Source organism: Cinclus cinclus, chromosome 8 (genome assembly GCF_963662255.1).
Source record: "Cinclus cinclus chromosome 8, bCinCin1.1, whole genome shotgun sequence".
Lineage (NCBI taxonomy): Eukaryota > Metazoa > Chordata > Aves > Passeriformes > Cinclidae > Cinclus > Cinclus cinclus.
In genome coordinates, this window is record NC_085053.1 from 20517371 (window position 1) to 20541148 (window position 23778).

The window sequence follows — 23778 nt, forward strand, 5'->3', positions numbered from 1 at the left end:
GTACATTGTTACTGTTGATGTGAGATCAGCTTAAAGATGAAAGTAGATTTATTCTAGCAAAGCAGGGTGAGATTGCAAATTAGTCTTGGGAAATCAGAATTAGCCATATTCAGAAATAGAAATATTAGACATATTCAGAATCTCCATCTTCATTTTGTTGTTTAAAACAGATTTTTTTTTTGATCTCTCACCTGAGTTATTGTATATTTCTCTCTGATTCTGTTTAGCTATTATCATTGCAGGCTTAGTGGTAAAAAGAGCTCTTTTACTAAAGGTAACTGCAGTACGCTCTTACATTTGTGTGCCTACATGTGTAATGTGTAAAGAGTGGGGAAAATAACCCTTTCCATTTTATATTATGTGTCCAGATATGGTAAACTAGAGGAAAATAAACCTACATGGATTACTTTTAATGTTCTTTCAGGTTTAAAATACCCTTAAAAAATCTTCAGTGTTCTTAAGAATAGAGCAAGACTTTGCAAAATTAGTTGGAATGAATGTAATTGAATTTCTAGTCCAACCTCCTGATCAAAGCAGCACCAGTTATTAGCTGGGACTGAGTCTTTACCCAGTCAGATTTTTAAAATTTCCAAGAATGGAGATTGCACAACCTTTCTTTACAGTCTTTTCCAATGCTTCACTGTCTTCATGGTGAGCAGACTTTTCTTCCCATCCAACAGTCCAAACCCCTCATTTCAGCTTGTGCCCACTGCCTCTCATCATCCCACCCTGCAGCACTTTGGGAACCAGGCTCCCTTTTCTCGGGAGCTTCCTGCAGGTGCTGAAGGGCTGCCCTTGGCCTCCCCCAGGCACTGTCTTCTGCAGGCTAAACAAAGTCATTGCCTCAGTCTCTCCTCACAGGCCTTGTGTCAGTGCCCTGGCGTTTGATCATCTGCACAACCCCTGCACAGTCCCTTGTTTGTCTGTAGCCTTCCCTAGGGACCAGGCATGATGTAGTAGAATAGAGGGTTCATTGTCATTTGGAGTGGTTTGGGGTTTTTTTAATATTTGGGTATTCCTGTACCCCTTGTCCTGAACTTTTTTTGCTGTTTCATGTCAGTTAAATCATTCTGTATACTTCTGGGTGTGTCACCTTCTGTTCCAAACACCTCTTTATTGTGTATTTGCTGCACTGGAGGTACTCATAATGGAGTTGGTTGAAGAAATGTCAGGTCAGTGAAGGGACACAACATGCAATGTACAATATTGAATGTATTGAATATGCAATAACATTGTAGGTAGTATTTTGCTACCACAATGGCCTTTTGTTTCTCAAGGGAATCAGTCCAAAAGCAGTTACTTTTAAGGGAGTATAGAACAGAGTGATGAGTAGAAAAACAGACTTAAGGTACAAAGCACCCTCTCTGGGCAACCTGTTCCATTGTGCTCTGGTAGAGAAATTTTTCCTAATGTCCAGTCAGAACATCCTAATCTGTAACTTGTGGCCATTGTCATTTCCTTCCCTTGAAGGTCTTGAAGGATAGAGTGGGAATTGAATATGTGTTCCATATGCCTACACTTTTTTTGTTTTGTTTTGTTTATAATTGTAGATATAAAGTGAAGACCAGAAGACAGTGTAAGAAGTAATTACCCAAGTAATCAGGGCTGTCTCTTGCAATTTCAGAACTCAACAAATGAGAAGGTCAGTGAGGAAAGGTAGTGGCTGTTTGTGCAATACTTCTGATTTAGGCTCTGAGTGCTTGACACACAGCTGTTTAGTAAGCTCAGAATAACAAAGATCTGTTTGAAAGAGCATGGCTTTTACTGTCTGCTGTGTAATCAGAAGCTGAGGACTCGTGAAGATGATGGTTGCAAGGGGGACCATACATGTTGTAATTTGTTCCCTCTGGAGAAGGCAGAGCTGCTGAAAATAGCTGGATTGGGTGTGAAAGCAGCAGCGTTTTAAAGACTTCTGCTGCTGCCAGCTATTAATGATAGGCATGTCTGGATTGTGACTAAAAATGTGGAAATGTCTAGAGTGTTGAACATAGGCTGTTCATTACTGAAGTGACTATAAATTTGGGGTTGCAACTTGTTTCAGAGGGAGTTGGGCACTGCAATGTGTTGCATCCAAAAGGAGTGGTGTCCTGAAAGTCTCCCTTGTGTACTTATGTTTGGTTTTCTAATCCCTTTGGGCATTTGTATTGCTTATTTGATCATGTTTCAACTTTCTGCACATCTTTCTTCAATTTTCTTCAAGTTCTTCAATTCCTGATGTAGTACAGATGTTTTCCAAACTATTTTTGAGGTAGATTTTTTTGGTTTTTTTTCGGTCAGGCATCCACACTAAGCTATTTAAATCTCTTGCATGAATTGCTTCATTGATTCAAAACTCTGCGGTATAGGAACACTGGAGGTATTTGATTAATTGTGCAGCAAGATATGTGCTGGTGGCAACCATAGTGTTGTATGTTGCCCACTGATTTCCCTTTTGAGTCCTTTGTGAGCCATTGCACACAATTGTCTGTCTTTCTGCCTGCAGTGACTGCACCAACAGTAGTGGTTGTCTCTTCCTCATAGCACCTGCACTTACTGTCCTTGAAAGGTGAGATTTCCAAAGCTACTAATCCATAACAAATACCATCATTTCTTTTCTATTAGTAGGTGTTGAGAAGTGTACTCCTCTTCTAAGATATTTTATCTTGTAATTTTTTTTACCAGTTCCTGCTAGTGTGTGCATGTGTAAACTTTGTACCACATTTTAATTAAAAAGCATTATTTGTGGTATTTCCTTTGTCCATGTCCGGTGGGAGCTGGTGGGATGTATGTTTCCAGAAGGCTTCATTTTGCATTGATTGCTGGGTGATTCCCTTTCTGCATCCTGTACAGTGTGAAGCCTCATCTCTGGAATGTCTGTCTGGTCCAATAAAATGTTTGGGGAATGCACTTACATGGAATCACGTGAGGTATGAATCCCCTGCAATTGCGTGTTGAATGTTGGACTCTGACAGGATTATGAACATGTGGAGGTGCTTGCATATTGCAAATTTCATCTTGAAGATAGGAGCAAATCCATGTTAATAATTTTAATTTCTCTTTTCTTCCATATTGTTTCTCCATCAAGGCAAATGTTTTTTGGCTTCTCTTAAAGGATGGCTTGAACCAGTCTCAAATTTCTAGACAAATGTTGATCAGTTATACTGAGAAAGAAATTAAATTGCTGTCATTCTAACCTTCTTAGGACTTGGGTTATATTGAAGAATAATGTTTCTTTGGTCATAAAGCAGAAGCTTCCTTCCGCATTGCTGTCCTAATGCTAAAAATGGTTGAAAATTAATTTTCTTTTTTTTGAAGCGCTGACAGCAGCAAGATAATATCAGCGAGAATATCAGTTCTGAACAGTCAGTCTGTAGGTAAGAAAGGGATGGTGTTAAGTTCCACAATAATTATTTAAGTTTTGAAAACATAATTAATATTTATTTTAAACTTATTTTCATATTTGTTATGTACCTCAGTGCTGTTACCTTGCATTTTTGTACTCCTGGCACTCTGTCGAGTGGCATTAAGAAACAACAGGGAGTGAGCTGGAAGTACAAAGCAGTTTCCTTTCCTGCTATATAACAATGCTTAGGTACCTTCAAAGATACTTTAGTAAATATTTAATTAGAAAAATGATTGGCCTATCCTTTTTTAAAGTGTAGATTAATGTGCTTGGTTTCTAGTACTGTGTGTTTTCTTGATTATCTGATCTTAAATGTTACTACTGGTTTTAGAAGTTGTATATTTTAATAATGGCCATTCAAAATGTTTTCCTTCCTAGGAAATTGTAGCAAATAGCACTGGAAAGAACTACAGCAGGCAGCAGCTTAGAAACAATATTTTCAACATCATTTTATTCCAACATATGCGAGAAGTACTCTATAAAATCTAATCATGGAAACTGGTACAATCTGTCCCAGTGCTTTAATTGTTCTTCCCTCTGGATAGATTTTTCCTGATGTCTACTCTAAGTCACTTTGACCACAATCAAGTCAATTACAAGCTTTTCTGACTTTCACCCTTTCTTGTTTTAATTCTTTTCTCCCCTTAACATGTATTTGTGGGTTTTAAATTAGTTGATAGGCTTCTTGCAGTCTTATTTTCTTCAGATTTGGGATTTATAATCTTTCTAGTGGAGAAATTTTTAAAAAATATGAAACACTGTTACTTCTAAATACTCTCTAACTCCTGTATGTTTCTTGGAGTGTGGTACTCTGGCTTGTATTTCTTTGGTGGCTCTTTATTCATGACTGGAACAGAGAAATGTGGTTTGCAGTTGTGCTCTAGTTGATGCTTTTCAGTGCAAAGACATGGGGGTTTCTGTGTTGTGGTGCCAATGCAGATCAGCCTGCTGTTCACTATAACTCATTACAACACTATTGAGTCCCCTCGGAAGTACTTTGTTCCCTTGCCAAGATCAAATATTTGTATACTTGGAAGCCACACACTTGGCAGTCGTGTTGCTGTGAAATGTATGAAAATGTGGTTCTAAGTCTGCTCTGATGGAAAGACATGAAACCATCTTTGAAGCTTCAGTGTTGTGTCCTTTGGTCAAAGGCAACTGCATGCTGTCTTCCATCACTTCAGAAGAAGATGCTGGACTGGGTGGAAGTGTCTTGTTAACAATATAGTTAAGGACATCATGTTTTGTTCAGTTTCTTTTGGTTTTAAGCTCTGTAGACATTTTCTGTCACATGTCATCCTGCCCTGAAAAGCTTTTGAGATCAGGCAGTAGAGGTTTTTTTATCACTGCAAGTTGTACATGTCTGTTTTTCCTCTGTATTGAAGGAGTTCTATTTTCTGTTTCTTTTGGGCTTTTTTTTTTTATTTTTTTTATTCTGTAGTTCTAGATTATGCTTCAGTGTATTCATTCACAGTTCAGTTTTGGCATGGTCATCTTAACCATGTAATCTAGTTAGAGCATTCCTAGCTCTTGTATGTCTTTTTCTCCTTGTGCTTGTTCATACAAGCTGCCTGTGGTGAGATAGCTGTGATCTGAATCACACTTGGGGGCATTTTTTCCTCTGTAGTGCTCATACCATTTGTGCTTTATCCTCCCTTACATTGCCTTCCACATGAGGGGAGAAAAACAGCAGTACACTCATTTTCTGAGTTTCTCTGCTGATGAAGGTTGGTGATGATCAGTTGGGCCCTGTGAGGGTGGTGTCTCCTCAGGTCCAAGGCTTTTGCTGAAGCTTCACGGTGACCCTGTCTGGATGGATCTGGAAACTTCATCACAGGAGAAGCCCACGGGACTCTGCCTCACCTCCCTGTTTCTGCTCTTGCTGTGTGGCATCTGCAGTGTGATGATCCTTCTTCCAGCATGGGGATGCTGGGTTATCATAGGATATCAGAAGTACAGGAGTCTTCCTGTGTTGTTTCCCCTAGGGCCATTTGCCAGATAGGATGTAGCCTTCAAGTTGCTTTTTGAAAAACTTTGTGGTAGAATATTTGGATTTCTCTTATGCATGGCTTTTGAGAGATACACTGATTTTAAAATCTAAAGCCCTCTTTTGGCTTTACAGAAATGTTCCAGAAAATATTACTGTGGTGTTGACTGGGCCTTATCCTCTTTAGAGTGTAGCCTTCAATTTATTTTCTTTTTGTTAATTTAAAAATTATTTTTAAGGCTGAAACGGTCTGTTTCTTATCACAGAAGAAGGTCTTGGGACAATGAATAGATTAATATCATAACCAACCCAAAACCTGGCTCTGTAGTAGGAAGAAACCAACATATCTGGAACATCTTTAAAGGAAGTGAAGTCATTAATGAATAAAGCTAGGTAGGTGCTTTTGATGGCTTAAGCATTCTGATGGTCCGGGATGGATGTCACCTTCTGCAGTGCAGCTGTGGAACAGCAGAGGGTACTGTTGGTGCAAGATAAAAAATTAGGTTTTTCACACCCGAGTTTGGAATTTTTTTTTTGCTCCTAATATGTTGTTCATTGGAACTGTTGACATGTTATTAGTCATTGTTGGATCACTGCCTCATCTTCATAGCATGCATTTATGGATTTACTAAGTAGTTTTGTGGAGAATCCCCCAGTTAAGTTTGAATGTTTTCTCATTAGTTTTGCTGTCACAAGAAGTGCTTCAAAGATGTAAGCTCTGATACAGTTTATTTGTCCTTCAGTGTTGTGGAAGGACAGTTCCTTCTTTGTTCTAGATTGAGTAGTTGATTATGCTGGAACTTTCCAGAGAGTTTTTCTTCTGGATATAAAGTATAAAAAAAACCAAACCAAAACAAAAAAACAACAGTAAAAGTTTGGGGACAGAGTTGCAATTATTTCATCTCTTGTTGGACAGCCCTACTCTCTCCTCCTGTGTTTTATTTACCACATTCTTGCACAGTCTCTGGCTGCTGTTCACCAGAGTTGTGTTTTATTTGAATGTCAACAGGTGGGCTGTTATTTAAGACCCGTTTTAAAGGAATGTTACCAGTTTGCCAGGGATCGTTTCAGTTCTGTGGAAAGGACCTGAGCTTTCCAAATCTAAGTTTCTGAGAGTACAGTTACACAGTGTGTTGGTTTTTGTGGTAAATCTTCTCTAAGTGACAATGTAGTGACATTTTTACGGACTATTTTTGGTGACTTTTGTCCCATACTTTTTCAGTGATCCAATTTACCACCTCCCCTCACCCTGTGAGCAGTTGTCATGGCACAGCTGTGCTGGGGGCAGTGGCAGTGATGTGCTGGGACACACAGGGTGGGAAAGTTACCTAAATTTTGCTTTGCTGCCAAAGTATCCTGTGTGGCCTTGAGATTGGTGTTAATTTGGGGTTGGAATTGGTAATCCTGGTGGAAGTGAGACACTTTCAGTTTGGTCACTGCTATATTCTGACTCTACTGTAATATATTATGCTTATGGAAATGGTTTCAAATTGAGAATGCAGGTTTAGACTGAATATTAGGAAGAAGTTATTTACTGTGAGGCTCGTGAGGCACTAGGAGAGAGTGCCCAGAGAAGTTGTGGCTGCCTCATTCCTGGAAGTCTTGAAGGCCAGGTAGGACAGGGGTTTGAACAACCTGGTCTAGTGGAAGTTGTCCCTGCCCATGGCAGGGGGTTGGAACGAGATGGTTTTTAAGATCCCTTCCAAACCAAAACATTCCATGGAATTCTGGCATGGGCTTATTTGATATTAAGTTGGTAAGAAGAACTACTTCTACAACTACTGTGAGTGAAGTTTTCTGCTTTGCAAAGTGAGCTAAGCCACGGTGTCAGAAGACGCCCCTCGTAAATACAAGGTGTAGTAGCAAACTCACTGAAGCACTTCATGTGCTGAGTCTACCTCTCATGGTTTGTCCTCATGGATAATTTTACAGCTGCTACATCATACTACAGTGTGATTTCATTGAGAGGAGATCTTATGTAGACAGGCTTGAAAAAGAAAAAAATATTCATAGGCTGCAATAACTGTTTTCCCAATTTGTCTTCATTCCTCTGCATGTTTCTGGGATGATTGGTAGCTTTTAGTGATGAAATCTGTTGGGAACAGAAAATGAGCTGTACATGAGATGCCTGGTAGAGGTAGAGGAGTGGAGGAGGAGTGGATAGAAAGGTATTAATGTGCTTTTGGGCTTTGGCTGCAGGAAACACTGCTAGCACTTGCTGTAACTGTGTTTTGAAATGTCACTCACATTCTTTGTGCTTCAACCCTAACCCTTATTTCTACAGCTTACCTTGAGCCAGCTGTTTCTGTTTGACTGATGGCATGGCAAACAATGCCAGCCTACTTCAAAACAGCAGAAAACCCAAACTGAAAGGCATTTTGACAATTTGACCTTTCAGCCAGGGGAGTCCTTCTGATGGCTCAAAGGAGGGGGCCTAGGGGAATGGGCTGTTTGGGGCTGAGGTGGGAAGCTGTGCCTTCGGTGGCACCACTGTGTAAATTTTTACTAGTAGAATGCAGGGCATTAATAATTCACCTGCTTGAAATCTTTTGACGGGTGAGATTTGATGGGGAACTTTGTCAGTGCAGGGCACTTCAGTCGTGTTGAATATGTTGAAAGACTGTAGAGAAACTGCCCAGATTCTTCTAACTCAGTTCCTGGCCAAAACACTCCAGTGTGCACATTGTATTCAACTGGCTGGTCCTCTTGTGAAAGTCAGTAGTAAAAGCCAGTTTATTATGAGTAATAATCATGACCTCAGCAGGATTGTTGGATTTTCATTCCTGGACTCGAATAGTAGCCATTAACAAAATATTTGATTGTACTGGGAAGGAAATTCTTTGTAAATGAACCCTAACCTTGTAGTTATTAGATTTACCCTGTGCTCTATTGGGTTCTCATTTTTTTTAAGGTATTGTTAAGAATTTTTGTGTGGCATAGTATCGCCAGCAGACTGGAAGGTTTGTGCTTTATTTGCAGTTGATTTCTCTGCATTTAATTTGTTCTGAAGCAGTCTCAATTGGGGGGCCAGTACTTGCACTAAAATCCTAAGAGCAATACTTACTTAGACCACAAGGGTGTTTCACAGAGTCACAAAATAGTTGTAACTAGATGGCACCCCCGTGGTATAGATGTGTTTTTTTCTTAGGTTTAAACAGAATTTCCTGCTTTTCAGCTTGTTCCCGTTGCCTATTGTCTTTTCACTGGATACCTCATCTCTCAGCCCATCTCTGCCTTCTTTAATCCTTCCCACCAGGTTACCTTTCTAAGATCCTCCTGAGCCCTCTCTGCTCAAGGCTGAACAATCCCAGCTCTGTCAGCCTCCCCTCGTGGCAGATGCTTCAATCCTTTAATCATCTTAGCTTGCTGGACTTGTTCCAGTGTCTCTGTCTGTAGAGGGGAGCCCAGCAGTGCCCCAGCCCTGCAGCAGAGCCCCCCCAGTGCTGAGCCAGGGGAAGGAAGGGTCCCCCCACCCTGGGGGCTCTTGGCTGCCTGTGTCACCAGGGCATGTTGCTGGCTCTGTTCAGCTGCTCCACCCAGATTCCCAGGTCCTTCTCTGCAAAGCTGTTTTCCAGTAGGTTGGCACCCAGCCTGTAGGGCATAGTTGTTCCTCTCCAGGAGGAGGACTTTGCATTTTTCTTTGCTGAACTTCATGAGATCTGCCTGCCCGTTTCTCCAGGCCTTTTCCATAATTTTTTCTCAGCAGGAGGCCCACATTTTCCCTGGTCTTCTTTTTGCTGCTCAATTACTTGCAGAAGCACTTCTTGTCTCTGGCTGTTTCCAGCTCCAGACAGGATTTGACCTTCCCAAGTCTGTCTTTGTACACTAGGGCAGTGTCTCTACATTCATCCCCACTCACCTGACCCTGTTTCCACCTCTTGTGTGCATTCCTTTTATATTTGATTGTTGTCAAAAGCTTCTTGTTGATCCATGTGGATCTCCTGGTACCATTGCTTGATTTTCTGTATGTTGGCTCTATGATTCTTGATCGTGGTTCTTCAAAATGAGCAAACACTCCTTCACCAGTCTTCTCCCAAGGATCGTATCCTGTGGGTTTTTCTGAAGCTGGTCCCTGAATTCTGCTCTCGTGAAGCCCAGACTTATGATCCTGCAACTTTCGTTGTTTCCTTTGCCTTGGTTCAGACTTAAGGCTTGCTCCTGGCAACTTCCCTGGCTTTAGTGTCAGCAGTCTGCACATTGATTGGAATTGGCCAGGTTGGTGTTTTAATCTGAACTAGCGTTTGTATTAGATATTCACACCTTGAGTGAACCAAACAGACCAGGTGTGGGTAAGTGCTATGTGTTCCTGCAGAAGGCTATATTTTTTTTTTTAATGTTCTTGACTTATATTTATTGATCTATCTGTTCCTCATACGTATTGGTCTCATGTACCAGTGCTGGTACTGATACCATTAGTGTCTCCCACTCCAATTGCTGGTCACAGATTTACCTCAGAAAAAATATTTCCATGTAGTTAGATGTCATTAAAATTACTCCCTTTCTAGACCCTTTCTCTTTCCCTTAATGGGGCTTAAATTTGCGCAGTCTGGCCATACCCTGGGTTGTTCTGACATGATAGTATAACCCAAAGCATTTCCTTGTGGTAAACCTGACCTATCCTGCATGTATCCATAAAAGAAAAACTACAGAACTAGCCTAGAAATTATATAGAGTGTTCTGTTTGTTGCAGCTCCAAAGTCTCCTCAATAGCCATGCGATCATTTATACGTTTCATGTACTGTGGTATGGCCAAGGTATGATGGCATTACGGCAAGTGGTCTATCTGCCTTTTCTGGAGTGGTTTTCCTAGTGGAATTTATCCAGTATCTTTCCTCAAGTTCTGCATCTTCTCCCAATACCCCATTATCTGTAAGCAGTGGCTCCAATTATCTGTAAGCAGTGGCTGTACCAGATGATTTAAAGGAGAGTAGATACACAGCTCTAAAATGCTGTAAGTCAGATCCTAGTTAGTATCAAGTATCCTGGTTATCACAGATGGTGAAATGCTGGCAAAAATGCTTGCAAAGTGATTTGGGAAGGCTCTGCTTGCTGTCAGTCACTACTGCCAAATTAGCTTAATTAAAACCAGCTGTGGGAAAGTGCTCTGCTGCAAAAGATAACTTTATTTCCTTCTCTGAAGTCTTGTGGGCCTGGGTCTGGTGATAAGGAGCTGCTTGGATGCAGTGAGGATCTTAAAGTGGTTGCAGTTCTCTTACATATGTGCAATTTTGAAGTTGGCCCTAAATCCTGCTTTTGGCTTGCCTTTCTCCATATGGAGTCCTTGGCCTTGAGATGCTGAGGTTTGTGTATCGCCTTGAATAGCATCACTATAGTTAGTGCTGTCGTTTCTTGATTTGGTTTGGGAGAGTTGGTGGGCATGTTTGTTTTAGTATGGTTTAAAAGGAATGTCAAGGTTATCCAGTCTGAGAAAATCTCTTTTATTACAGTTTAAAAACCTCATAAAACCTAAGAACCTCTTCCTCTTCAACCAATCCCTGACTTTAAAACCCAACAGCTAAAGCCATTCAACACAGTTTGCCTTTTCCGAGTGACGAGCAGGCCCTTTGTGTTTTGTGAGCTCCTGTGTCAGGCTTCTGCAATATTCTTTATTTGTAGAATGCCCTACTCATTGCAGTCTCCCTTCCCTTAATCCTTTCCTCTTTTTCCTTATCATCTGCTCAGTTGTGCAGGCAATTTCATAGTCAAATTTAGGGCCAAAAAGTTGCCAACATTGATGACTTGTCACAAACCAAGAAAAGGCCTTTTTCCATTTCTGAATTGATCCCAGACCTGCCAACATCAAGCTGTTGGGGTTTTTTGCCAGTCAAATGAAGTTGTGTTAGATGAGGCAGCTGTTTTAGAATAAGGTTAATGAAATGACTGTTGCTTTTTATAAGGAGCTCTGCTAGTGGAGTAATCCAGAATTGGTGAAACTCTAAAATTTGTGAATCCCAGTGAGCCTGTGAAATCCTGGCTAGATGCATGCTTCAGCAGGTGGCTGGAAAGGCTAGTAAGGAATGGAGTCTGCTGTGGAGCGCTGTGGAAGTTTTGTCTTTCTGAGATTACAGTAGATTTTCTTTGTGGAAATTGACTTAGAAAGAGAGTTGTTCTTGGCATCTCTCAGTTTCTGAAGTTTCAGCTTCTGATGAAGTAGAATTGGCAGTTTCACAGGATCTTCAACAAAGAAAAAAAGGGATTCTTCAGTGATGCTGCTATGCTGGATGATGGATTATTATTCTTAAGCAAGCTCATCCCTTGTCTCAATATTTTAATTAAAGTAGTCCATTGATGTGGATGGACTTCTTTTCCCTCTGTTTGGAGTGGATTTTCTTTTTTAGTTTTGTTTTCCAGAGGTATTTTGATTACTTGTTGCAAAGATGCAAGAGACTGTGGCTTTTCTGAATAGAGTCACCCGTTACGTTTGGATGCAGTGTAGTTCTATGCAGTTCTCTGGTATTTTACTGCCTATTCCAGTTTTGCACACCAGCTTTGTGTCACTGTAACCTTCAGTCTGATTGACAAGGATCTTTTTGATAGAATTTATCCATGGACAATAGAAGTTCTTGCAGCTGGAGGTGATACTGGCATCTTTTTTTTTTTTTTTTTTTTGGCCTTTTGGCTACTGACTTTTGGTTGCTGCTGACTTGGAAGCTACTACTAACTATGAGGTTTTTTGGGGTTTTTTAAAGGCTTGCTTGCTTTGTGAAACACTTCAGGGAGGTGCTCAGCAGTTTAATTCCATTGAACCTAGACTGGAACCAATGTTTCTTCTTATTTAACCTTCTGGATGCCTTGGAATTATTTTAATGCTTTTTTTGGTTGGTTGTTGTTTTTTTTTCCCTCACTGGCTTGTTTCTCTGCCAAGTGCTAATTTAAAGGGATTCATTGTATTTTTCTATGTGGTGTGATAGGAGGAAGACTTTCCCTTTAGATTGTCTCCAGCTGTATTTGTCCAGGGGCTGGGTGGTGTGTGTGGTGATCAACTTCCACTCCTGCAGCTGCTATTTCAATAAGTTTTTCATTGTCCTGTAATTTATGCACATTGAAATGAGGCACTACTGGCAGTATTTAGTGCATCCCTGGGTTATTTTCCATATGTTTTGGTGAGGTTTTTAAAAAACTTAAAATCAAACACTTCTGTAAAAGAAAATAATAGGAAATGGGAATATGTGCACTCTTCAGTTACTGTGTTGTTTTTTGGGGGGTTTTTTGGAGGCTTTTTTTAGTTTCTCTTTTTCCTCTAAGTGTAGGCATTTTCATAGTCAAGTAGATACTCTGGGAACACCTTTATTTCAGATTTGCTTGTGTCAGTGTTTGGTTTAGGATGTGAAGGCTTTTGTGTAGACCTAATGCCCTTTGTAGACCAGTTTGTGTGTCAGTAAGGTAAAGACAAGGTTGCTCCTCAAGCCAGTCAGCTTGGGAAGATCTCTCTATGTCCACTACCTATAAAATCACATATTGTGTAGGATCTCTCAAATAAAAATTTTAGTTTGGAAGTTTTAGCATGTTTCAGAAACTTAAAAAAAGGATTTGATGGGCCAGGAATCTCTTCAAATTTTGGAATCAGTTGTGGCAATGCTGTTAAAAGTTAAACAAATTCCCACAAACTTCCCCCTGGCCCCAAACTGCAAAACACATTGAGTGAAAAATGGATCAGGCAGACTTTCTGTGGAGCATCACCTTTCATGCTAAAAAATTATCTAGGTCCTTGCAATGCAAAAGAAATTCAAACATGGTCATTTTCTAGACAAGATGCTAAAACACTTGCATTCAGGAGATGTTTTATGCTCATACCTCGTACCTTTCTCCTTCCTGTGATTTGTTTGTGCTCCAGGCAGAGACAGGCGAGATGACAAATCTCACTGTAAAGCTCTACGTAGGAACTTGTTGGCAAGTTACTGTGGTAGTTGGGCCAGATGTTGTGTGCTTTAAGGTTTTGGGAAGCTTTTGACTACTGGCTAAATATCATAAGTTGTTGATCATTTTCAAACAAACTCAAGAATGTGAATTTCCTGATGGAAGTGTTTGTACTCCTACTTTTGAGAAAAGAGGGGTTCCTGAGAGTTAGCTCAGAAAAGGAACAAGTTTTTGCATGTGAGGCAAAGGGAGGAAAAAATAGTTGAGTGGCTCCAGCAGGCATAAAATGAAGACCAATCCATTAAAGTAGTTGTCGTCCTGATTGTCATTAATTGGTGTAGATAACTTCATTTATGTAAACCTGAAAATAATGTGCACCAGCCTTTCAAAGTTCTCTGACTGTTGTGTGAGTATATGTAAGTTTGAGATACAAACTGTGTTTTATTAAGGTAAAAGTCCATGTCCATATTTAGAAAAAGTGCTACAAGACTAAAGCAATTTATTTCAAATTATAAATGCTTTGTGTTTTATAGTTACTAAGCTAACAATATATACTTTTTTGCAATATGAAAATACAGAATTAATTTTCTCTGTGCTGTGTAATTCCCCAACTGCCAGTACCCATTTTCTGTCTTGCCACATAGATTGTTATCTTCAAAGAGAGAAATTGTACTGTTTTGTTATTTATTGCATGTTCCTCTGTGGAATTTAAGAGTATGATTGCTTTGTGCTACAGTAATAATTGAAACCAAAATATGAGGCTTAGTTTAGGAGATTATGAACTCCTTAAAATACTGAGAATCTGTTTGGAATTAGCTAAAAGATTTCTCATTGTCAAGAGAAGAACCTCTTGGATACCAGCTTAATTGATAGAGTTTGGCCTGGGTGTTTATGTGACTTTATGGTAGTTCTGTACCTTCTCTAGAGTTGTGTTCCTCAAGGCCACGTATATCCTCATTGAATGCCTGCAGCACCTTGATCTCTCCTTTGTCTCTGGGAACTGTCCATCTCTCTTCTGGAAAGTGCAAGGTAAGTGGGTGCTGTTGGTCTTTCCCTGGAATAGGGAGCTGTGATGGGCACAGAAGTGCTGCATGTCCCTGATGCTCAGTGGAGCACCATGTTGGTCATGGCTCTGTGAAGTTATGTAGTAGATCCAAATAAATACTGATCTTATGAGCAAAACATACCAGCCCTTCCTGCCACCAAACAGTTATTTGGGCGCTGCTGAAGACAAATGCAATGTAATATCCTTCTGAAGGATGTGCCAGCTGGCGCCGGACACCACATCTTTTCATTCCGTTCATTCATTGAAGAATAAAGAATATTGGCATGCTCAGACCATTTTAAAAATACATCTGTTCAGAACATGAGTGTTGTTTCTTGTTCATTTACCACTTCATAACAAATGTCCTGATGAAAGAGGAGCAATGCACAAAACAGCAAGTGTAAAAAGGTTGGTTAGGTTCCATGAAATTCATAAAAATTGCTTAAAAATACTACTACATGTCTCAAGTTCAGTATCACTAGGGGAGCTGTATTTTCAATTAAATGACAGGAAATTGAGAGGTGATAGAGAATGACTTTTCTGTTTACAATGTAACCAGTAGACCTTGATGCTGCACTAAATTCTCCAGAGAAGTGATAATGCTTTGCTATATCCATTCTTAGCTCTCAAGCCTTTTACCCAAGGGTCTTTGGAAAAAAGCAGATTGTTTATTTTTTGGATGAGAAACAAATTAATCAAAGGGCTTGTTCAGGGGCTGCATGGGTTATAGCAAAATTACCCCTGTTGGCTGTGGTTTAGTTTGCAGAGACTCACTCAGAGCCAGCTGAGTGCCTGCCCTGCCTGCAGCAGAGCTTGTGCTGAGCCTCAGCACTCCGTGTCAAGTTTCCCAGTGTGGAAGCTGGCTGGCTCCAGGCTGAAGCACAAAAGGGACCTCGTGTCCAGACAAAGTGGATGGCCAAGGAATTTGGGTTCAGATCTAAGCTTGGCTGTGAAGTCAGCTGTCAATAAAATGGGTGTTTTGGGTCAGCCACAAAAATGGAGAGAGAGCCTATGGGGCCTTCTTTAGTACTGCGTGCTTTGTAAATGGGAATGGTAATTAAAGAAATAGTGACTGGGGCAACAATGCAGAAGCTTTTTAATTTGTACATGCATAAGAGAATTACTGTTAAGAATGAGATATTTGCATTATGATATCTCTCAAAGATGTGTGCTCTCATATGAGGATGAATCTTCCCTCACAGGTATGTTACGTGAAACAAGCACCATCCTATTCCTGCATCTCTGTACCCAAATAAGTATAGCCAGGTGGCACACAGGACAGGCATTCAAATTTAGTGCCGCCATGTTTTAAGACAATTTATTAAACCCAGAGTTTATTGGAAATGTTCTTTACAGTAAGATGTTTCCTGTTGCTGAAGATGTGCCCTGTTGCTGAGTGTCTTTTCTCTTTCTATAAAGGGGCTAAATTTTGAACTTTGAACCTGGGTCTCCTATCAGCTGCAGACAGCACTGGACTGGAACACTGCATGTGTTTTGCTTGCCAAAATTTTCAGTCCCTTTATTTGCTGCTATTAGCTCTCACATCCGTGGTTAGGAAGCGTGCCTGTGCTCTGTATGTGTCATCTTTATATGTAATTTCTCATCTTAGATATTGAAAATGTTAGAATTATGCTGCTCAAACAACATACTTGAGATCATAACTCCTTGTGGTGTCTAAACATGGTAGCACTACTGATTGTTTTTGACAGAGTACATGTGTAGGAGCTGAGATTACCAGTAAGAGTGGTATTATGTGTTTCCTTTGACCTTCACTCTTGCCGTGTGGAGCTTAGGCAATGTCTTAATTAATGCCTTGAGTTTTAAATGGTAAATATGAGTCACTTGGAACATCCTTGAACTGTGGTACAGAAGATGTTATTGTAGTGACCAGTGCCCTCAACACAGAGCCATTTCACTGTGTTCAAAAAAAAAAAAAAAAGTGTAAAGTAGGAAAATCCTTGGTACTATAGAAGAAAGAGCTTAGTAAAGCTAAATAGAGCAAGCTGGGGGAACAGGGAGCCCAACATTAAGGCAAAAGTAGGATACTTAATAAGTCAGTAGGATGGCATTTGTCATTAAACTGAGTATATTACATCACCCTTCCCTAAATCCATCTTCAGCATGGAAAACGTGTTAGGAAATGAAGGTTGCTCTGTCAAGGAATTTTTATGTGCAGGCAGTTATTTTTTACTGAATCTGAGGAATTATATTCATGCTTTAAATGTCTGAGATCTCTAGGACAGTACTGGAATTATTCAGTTCCCTTCAAATCTTTGGATATAAGAATTATCCAGTATGTTGCATAGTCATGATAAGACAGGGTCTTATTAAAAATATTTTTTCTTTGGGGCAGGAGATGTTCTAAGACAGGTCTTCCTGCCAAATGAATCCTGACAGTCGAATGCATTTTGAGGATGCACTACTTTTGTGAGCTTCATTTCTTGATTAGGTGGAACATAAGAATAGTTTTTGTTTCATTGTTTGTCTCTTTGTCAACAAGCTATGAAGAATTTCTTGCATTAAATACTCCTTCTCTGGTATTTATAATACATTCCAGAATATTGATCTAAAATAGAAAATAAATTTTGACAGCCATTGGGATGTTTGATCCTATAGTTTTCAGTACTCCACAGAAAAAGGGAGACAGATGAATGACAGATCCTTAAGAATGTTTTTCTAATTCTGTGATAAAAATGAAGCAGCTATTTTTTTTCTATTTATTCTGACTCTGAATCAAAATTTTGTTAGATAATATCACTGCAGCTGCCATCCCCAGGCCAGCTGATGGAGCTCTGGACATCTGGTATCTGGTCAAGCTCTGGAGGTATAAATTACATTAAATGTTTTTAAATACAGGTCATAGTTCTGTAGGAATCCATCAGAGTATCTGGAGATCAGGGATAGGGAATGAGAGACATTGATTATGCATATAAGAAAGCAATACAGACCTCAGAGCTTGCCTTGTGTTGTGATGTATTCTTGTATTCCCTGTTTGGCTTGGCCTGTGGAGTGTATTGCTGTAATGGTATGTGGTATTGAGGCTGTGTTAAGCCTTTATTATTAAACTCTTATAACTCCAGTGGGACTGACAGTTTGTGGTTTCTCAGGACCAATTCCAAAGCAGCACGCAATCATGTTGTTTTACTTGGGGAAGTTACTTTATTGCCAAAGTCTGGTTTTTCTTTCTTTTTTTTTCTTTTTTTTTTTTTTTAAGCCCAAAACAATTTCCCCTCCCCCCCCCCGAAAAAAAAAAAAGCCAGATAAGAGAAATTATTGGTTCAGCTTCTTCAGTTTCCAATAGGTTGAGACAATTATCTACAAATCCTTGCAGGGAGAGTCTGTAAAACACAATAAAAAGTTGGTGGCTTCTCGGAGTGACTTACAATAAAAGTATTAACAGAAATTTTGTAACAGCACTTAGGTAAACATACAGTTTATATACAGTTCTTATTTGAGTGTGGATTATATTTGATGTTCTCATTATGTGTTGTCACTGCTTGTTTTTTGGTTTGTATATTGCATTTTCTTCAAGGATGAAATCAAAGTAAGGACAGTATTTGTATTGGAAATGAATCCACGTATTTACTTCTACATGATTTTAAGAACTTGACACAATTGGGCTTTTAAGAGCTGTTTCCATGCACCTCTTCAGTGCAGTATCCCTGTTAACTAGTAATGTCCATGGAGTATGAAACGTCAGATGTTTTTCAGCATGACTCTGTTTGTGTCCTACAAATCTGCAGTTTGTTGGTCAGGATCATCACTCCTTTGTGAAGATCCAAATCTTCGTTTATTTTTCTGTTCAGAAATGAGAGTACTGGAAAACATTCAGCAATCTGTTACAAGTAGCACTTAAATACTTGTCTGGTGTCCAGAAATGCCCCGAGCTAAGGTGCACAATATATGCAGCATGATGGATGATTTAATTTGCCTGTCTGGGGGACAGGGGAATGTGGTGCACAGTTATGTAGGCTCTGAGAAAGGTAGGGGGTTAACAACACTTGAAATGCTTCCCTTGCCTTGAAACACAATCAGTCCACATACCTGGATGTCTTAGCTGGACTGTGGTGTAAGTGCAGCAATAAATGTAGTCATCACAGATTTGCAGGTCGGTTTGTTTGAGGGGGCTTTTTTTGGTTTTTTGTTACTAACAGAACAGATCCAAATCCAGTTGTGCTCCTCCGAAGGTGCCTTCAGCTCTGGGACCTGTATGGAGCATTGTTGGAACTGAGTTTAAAATTGCTCTCAGAGCAGCACTGAGAGTCTTTGCAGAGTCTGTCTTCGAGTTCTGTGTTCCTGAATGAAACAGGACCCTTGTGTTGGTTTCACAGCAGTGAAACAGGGTCTCATACAACGCTCCTCCATGCTCCAAAGGGGCTGTGATGGAGTGCATTCGGGTAGCCCTGCACAGCACTGTTTTGTGGGGCATGATGGAGCAGATTTGTATATTGGTCCAATTCGTGATGCTCTAAGTGGATGGTGGGAGTGAGGGGAAAGTGACTCGGAGCATAAGTCCCAATGCAACTTTAACCCAAAGTTGACACAAGTGACCCAAAGCAAGTTTACAGTCTGGCTGGTGAGGTCTCAGCCATCATTATTCCTGGCACTGAGTGCCTTCTAAATTGAGTAAGTGCTTGTGCTGTCTTTGCTTCTTCTGGTGGATTGGATAAGATCCAGAATTGCATTTGGATTTTGCTGTATCTTGTTGTTTGGTTTGTTTTTTTTTTCCCTTTCGTTTTTTTGAGCTGCTAGAGCCACTGAGGAGAAGATTGTAGTTAACATGAAAACAGATGTAAAAGACTGGCACTGTGGTGTGTGCAGCCTTAAGTTGTACATATTGGCAAGTTACTGTGTGTCAGATTTCATGATTTAGGCATAAAGGCTGCCCTTCAGTCAAGGCAGGAGGAAAAACATTGAAGCTTCTTTATGGAGATAGGTATCTGAAAGGTTGGGGACTGGTCCTTCAGGCACAAAGACTTCCTGGCACCTAAAGCAGGGGGGCATGTAAGCGGGTATGTTTTACATTGTGTCTTAATAAGTTTTGAAAGATAAATCCTTTGAAGATTGCCTCTGAAAGGTGGAGCACACTCTGGGGCTTGGGGAAAGGCACTGGGCACCGACAGAGCTGTGACTTTGTCTTGGCCAAAAAGATTCCCTAGAAAGTCAGGAGGATTTTGAACTGAGCGATGACTGGAAGAGATTTAGAACTCGAAGCAAAGAAACTTTTCTTCTTATGTTTGTTGAAGCAGAATTCAGTGTTTTTACAAGTATATCTGGCTTGCCTCAAAGATTTGCCTATCTCCATCAGGTTCTGACAGAAATAACCTGTAGCTCTGAATTTGGATGTGAGTAGCTATTTGGGTAGAAGAAAGGTGATGCATTATCTTCTCAGCTTTCTTCAGGTTTATAATTTCTTCACTTTTGGAGTGCTAATACCAGAAATAAACACTGTGCTTTAATAAAGATCCACATTTTGTGAAATTATTTCTGGAGGTTGAGGGGCAGTTGGCTATAATACAGGTTATTCACAGTGAATTTGATTAGTTGAAACTAACAGTAGCATGAAGGATTGGATTGGAAAAGGGAGCTCTTAATCTGCTTGTAAATTGTTTTTTTTTATATGAGGAAGATAATGTTCTCAGTTAAGGGAATGAAACATTATACTATTTTTGTGGGTCGCAATAATGTTATTAATTTGATGCTTGCAGTGCTTTTCAGCCATTCTTAGATAAGCCCTAATATTTCATGTGCAGTGTTTGAACACAAAATATATTTCAGAAAAATTAATAGCTTTTAAATTTGACATTAACTACAAAGCAGTACTTCATGTTGATAAAAATCTCAACAGTTTTGTGAAAGTACAACCCCACAGAGATACTTTAAAATTCATGGCAAATGAAGTTAATGCAGTTAAAATGAATTAAACCCCTTGCTATTTAGAATAATATAATGATGTCTGAATTTTATTCCCAAAAGAGGAAATATAGTTGTTAAGTCCAGATGGATTTTTATTTTTGTTGGAGTAAGTTTTGAGACTAATACCTTATTTTTAATTTTTTTGATGTTACTACCACAGTGCTGGATCAGAGACAACACAGACCTTCTTTTTCTAAATTCTTTTTAACCCAGTCAAATTAACAGACCTTTACTAAAACAGTGTTTATTTTGAAAATTAGCAGTTTCTTTTTGCATTTTTAAGAGTTGGAAAATAAGCACCAGGATACTGTAAAATATGGAGAAGCCAAGGGCTCAGTTCTGTGTCAAGTTATTTTCAGCTCTAACATGGTAACTGCCAGTGCCTGTGACTGTAGCCTGCCTAAATTTCAAGTGATGCAGCAGGAGGTTAAACTCTTTTCAGCAGGCTGAGTCTTCTTGTGCTTGAGCTTTTTGCCTTGCACTGAGGGCTTGGACCTTGGCAGCCCTTGTGGTGCTGCAAAGGTGCTGCGAGGAGTTGATCACATCTCAAACCTGAGTGACAAAGAGAAATGTCAAAGGATTCAGCCTATTCATTTAGGTGAAGATGAAAGGCAGTTCAGCTATTGCTGTGTCAGTTCAAAGCTTCTCAGGCTGTACAATTATTAATTCTATTGTGATGATCTGTTCTTTTCTGTGTTTTGCCCATTGGGTGTTTGTCTCTAAATTCTGGACCCAATTCTGTTTCACTGGTAGGGGAATAGAATTTGGTAGTGTTTCTCCTTCAGATAGGATTTCCATGAAAATAGATGGCAAACCAGGAGGCTTACTATCAAAATAAATCTTGTTTGTCTCAAATAAGCATAAAGACAGGGGAAAGCCCCATTATTGAGCATGATAACATAATGCAACTCCACTTGGAACAGAATATAAAATTATTACTGATAATTTTGCAAACATTGTAGGCTGGAAGGGTGGTATATGAGGAAAATGAATGACTAATAAAGGGGTCTAGATCATGGGGCGAGCTGAGTGCAAGCAGGCAGTAAGACTTTCTATATGGCCAAATGTCAAGTTGCTTATATAAAAACTAGGATCTGTAAACCACAGTTGAAGCAAAGGGTGCCCCATAATATGAAACAGTGACAAAAAGTGTCATGCATTAGCTGATGAGCCAGAGTGGTCACTGCAGTCATGGATAAAAACATTGTTGTGATTCCCAGATTGAAAAATAAAAGGGTATCAAGTAGAGAGGTTATATTTTCTTGATGCTTGGCACGTGTGCTGCATATAGTGCAAAGGTGAAAAGATATTGATGAATTGAAATGCATTGAGATGGAAGCCCCTACTGTGAGTAAGGATGTGGGAAACATGATGAGCATGGAGTGCAAGGAGAACGAAGTGCTTGGCTTAGCAAACTGTGTCAGGGAAAAACTGATCATAACAGGCGAGGCCCCTACATGGGGACAAAATATTGGGAATACATTTGATAAGAAAAATCTCTCTAGGCCAGTAGTCAAAGCATGTTATGATTCAAGTGACCAAGCTTATTAGACATAAAATGAAATTATTTTCAATGAATTGTAGCTACTTCATTGGTTAATGACACTGTGATTTATTGCATACTCTGTTGTCCTGCCTTTGCTAGGTGCCTGTTGTTTTGTCTGGTTGGTGAAGTTGTTCTGCTTCCTGGCAGAAGGGAGCACAAGGAATTGCTTAAGCAAAATACCAAAAAAATGTTACAGCAAGAAATGGTGCTGAAAAAAAGGGGAAAATGAACTTGTACTCTTGTGTTACAGATTCAGTGGTTCTTTCCTTTGACTCCGTTGGACATACAATAGGCTCAGGTACAACATTGCCTTCTTCTCTATCTCCCACCTCATGACAAGGCTTCTACTTAATTGGACATGGTAGCCATGTTGGGAGGCAGGACACTGAGCCAGACTTCTGTGGGAATCAACCATCTAGCCAAAGGGTAAATAGGTCCTTTCCTAAGCGTAGTGGGAGTTTTAAGAGCCTTAGTATGACACAAGGATTAACCTGCAGGACTCTTCCCTTACCAGCGAGGAAACGACCTGGACACGTGTTGATGATGCAGTTTGTGCTTCTCTTCTCATGTGAAAGGCATTAAGGTGATGTCACCCACCAGCTGAAGAAAAACTGTTTCATGCTACTAGAATAGTTTCCCAGCTAAACTAACAGTTGAATTTTTTGGGAAAGACATTAGGAATGCTTCCAGGGAGAAGGCGAAAGTCATAACTAAACCAATAGGGCTGGAAACTTTTGTTTTGGGTGGAGATTGACCAGCATTATCGAACCCCAGGGCAAATCGTTCCCAATCTGATTTTGTTTGGAACATAAGCATGACCTACAATTAAACTGAACCAGAAATTAAAAATTATTTTGAGTTGGGGACACTTCACTAGATCAGTAACTCTACATTTGGCTGAGGGTAATGTGCAAGCTGCAGCCAAGGCACGCCATAGTGAGCATGATACTTGATGAAATTCAGTTTACAGTGTGTATATCATGATATATGAAGTGCAAGGGAAGGGCTAAGAATTGCTCTTATAACTTTAAACCCCTTAACACTTAAAAGATGGGGATATTTATTGCCTTCTCAAAAGACAAAACCTTTGCTTGGATTTTTTTTTATCTTGCTCGCCAGCCTTTCCTCTTAGGTTGATAGGGGGAACATGCTGCCTTCCAACATAGCACCTGTCTTCTGTCCTCACAGTTTGAAAGAGAGCCTGCTGCCTGACACTAACATCAAAGCTTCAACACAAATCTGATTTACTAACCCCTGAACTAGTGGTAGTAACTTACTTTGTTTAAAACACCTCACACTTTTTCTACTCTTCCTGTATCTCCTCTAAAACTTGTATGTGGAAACAGATCTATTCTTAGTGCATGATCTGATGTGAGAGTATCTCTAGGGTGCCAGATGGATATGTTGTTGTGTATATGGGGGGAAGAAACCCTCTATTAATTCTATCTTGCTAATTAATATGTCATAACTGAAGTGTGTTGTTGCCTGCCTTCTGTATTGGGTGGTGGTCTCTTCAGTCTGCAGAAGGAGGAAGTTGCATAAGTTTGAGATATGCTTGCTTGAATTTTAATCACAGATTTTGTATCTATGGAGTTAACCACAAAAACAGTTCAACTGTTTCTGGAGTTCTGTTAATATGGAGGCTGGGCAACAGGCTCATGTGAGCCATTGGACTGCCTGGGTCTATTTTAAAAGCACTGGTCTTTGTTTTGCTTGCATTTTACAACTCAAGCTTGGATGGGTTAGGAATTGAGACAGTAAGACTTGATCTTTTGTAAACCCCTTTCACTGCAACAAGACTGACTTCCTTCATTAAAGAAATTGAAGAAAACTCCTGAGTTTGAGAAGGGAGGCTTAGAAATGTCCAGGAAAGCTGTATGTTTATTGCTCTTGTGTTTAGTACTTTGCACTTACTGCGCTGCAGACTTCACTTTGCTCTGAACTGGTATGTGTAATAAGATGTCAAGATGTGTGATGTCTGTCCAACTGAGGGATAGCTTTCCTTGTTGAACAGGAAGGAGAGAGAGAAAAACTGTGGCTATTGT

General features: G+C 39.9%; 1 protein-coding gene across 8 annotated transcripts in view; it reads left to right on the plus strand.

Moving 5' to 3' along the window:
- Positions 1-23778, plus strand: part of ST3GAL3 (ST3 beta-galactoside alpha-2,3-sialyltransferase 3) — a 171260-nt gene that overhangs the window by 15922 nt on the left and 131560 nt on the right. For 4 of the 8 annotated variants that reach the window (XM_062497628.1, XM_062497631.1, XM_062497633.1 and 1 more), the window contains exon 2: positions 21984-22031. The exons of 3 other annotated variants lie outside the window; for them this stretch is intronic. In XM_062497628.1, the coding sequence (XP_062353612.1) occupies positions 21984-22031 (48 nt within the window). Of the gene's footprint in view, positions 1-9619; positions 9635-21933; positions 22032-23778 lie in introns of all 8 variants that reach the window. One more of the 8 variants, XM_062497627.1, reaches the window with a different exon arrangement.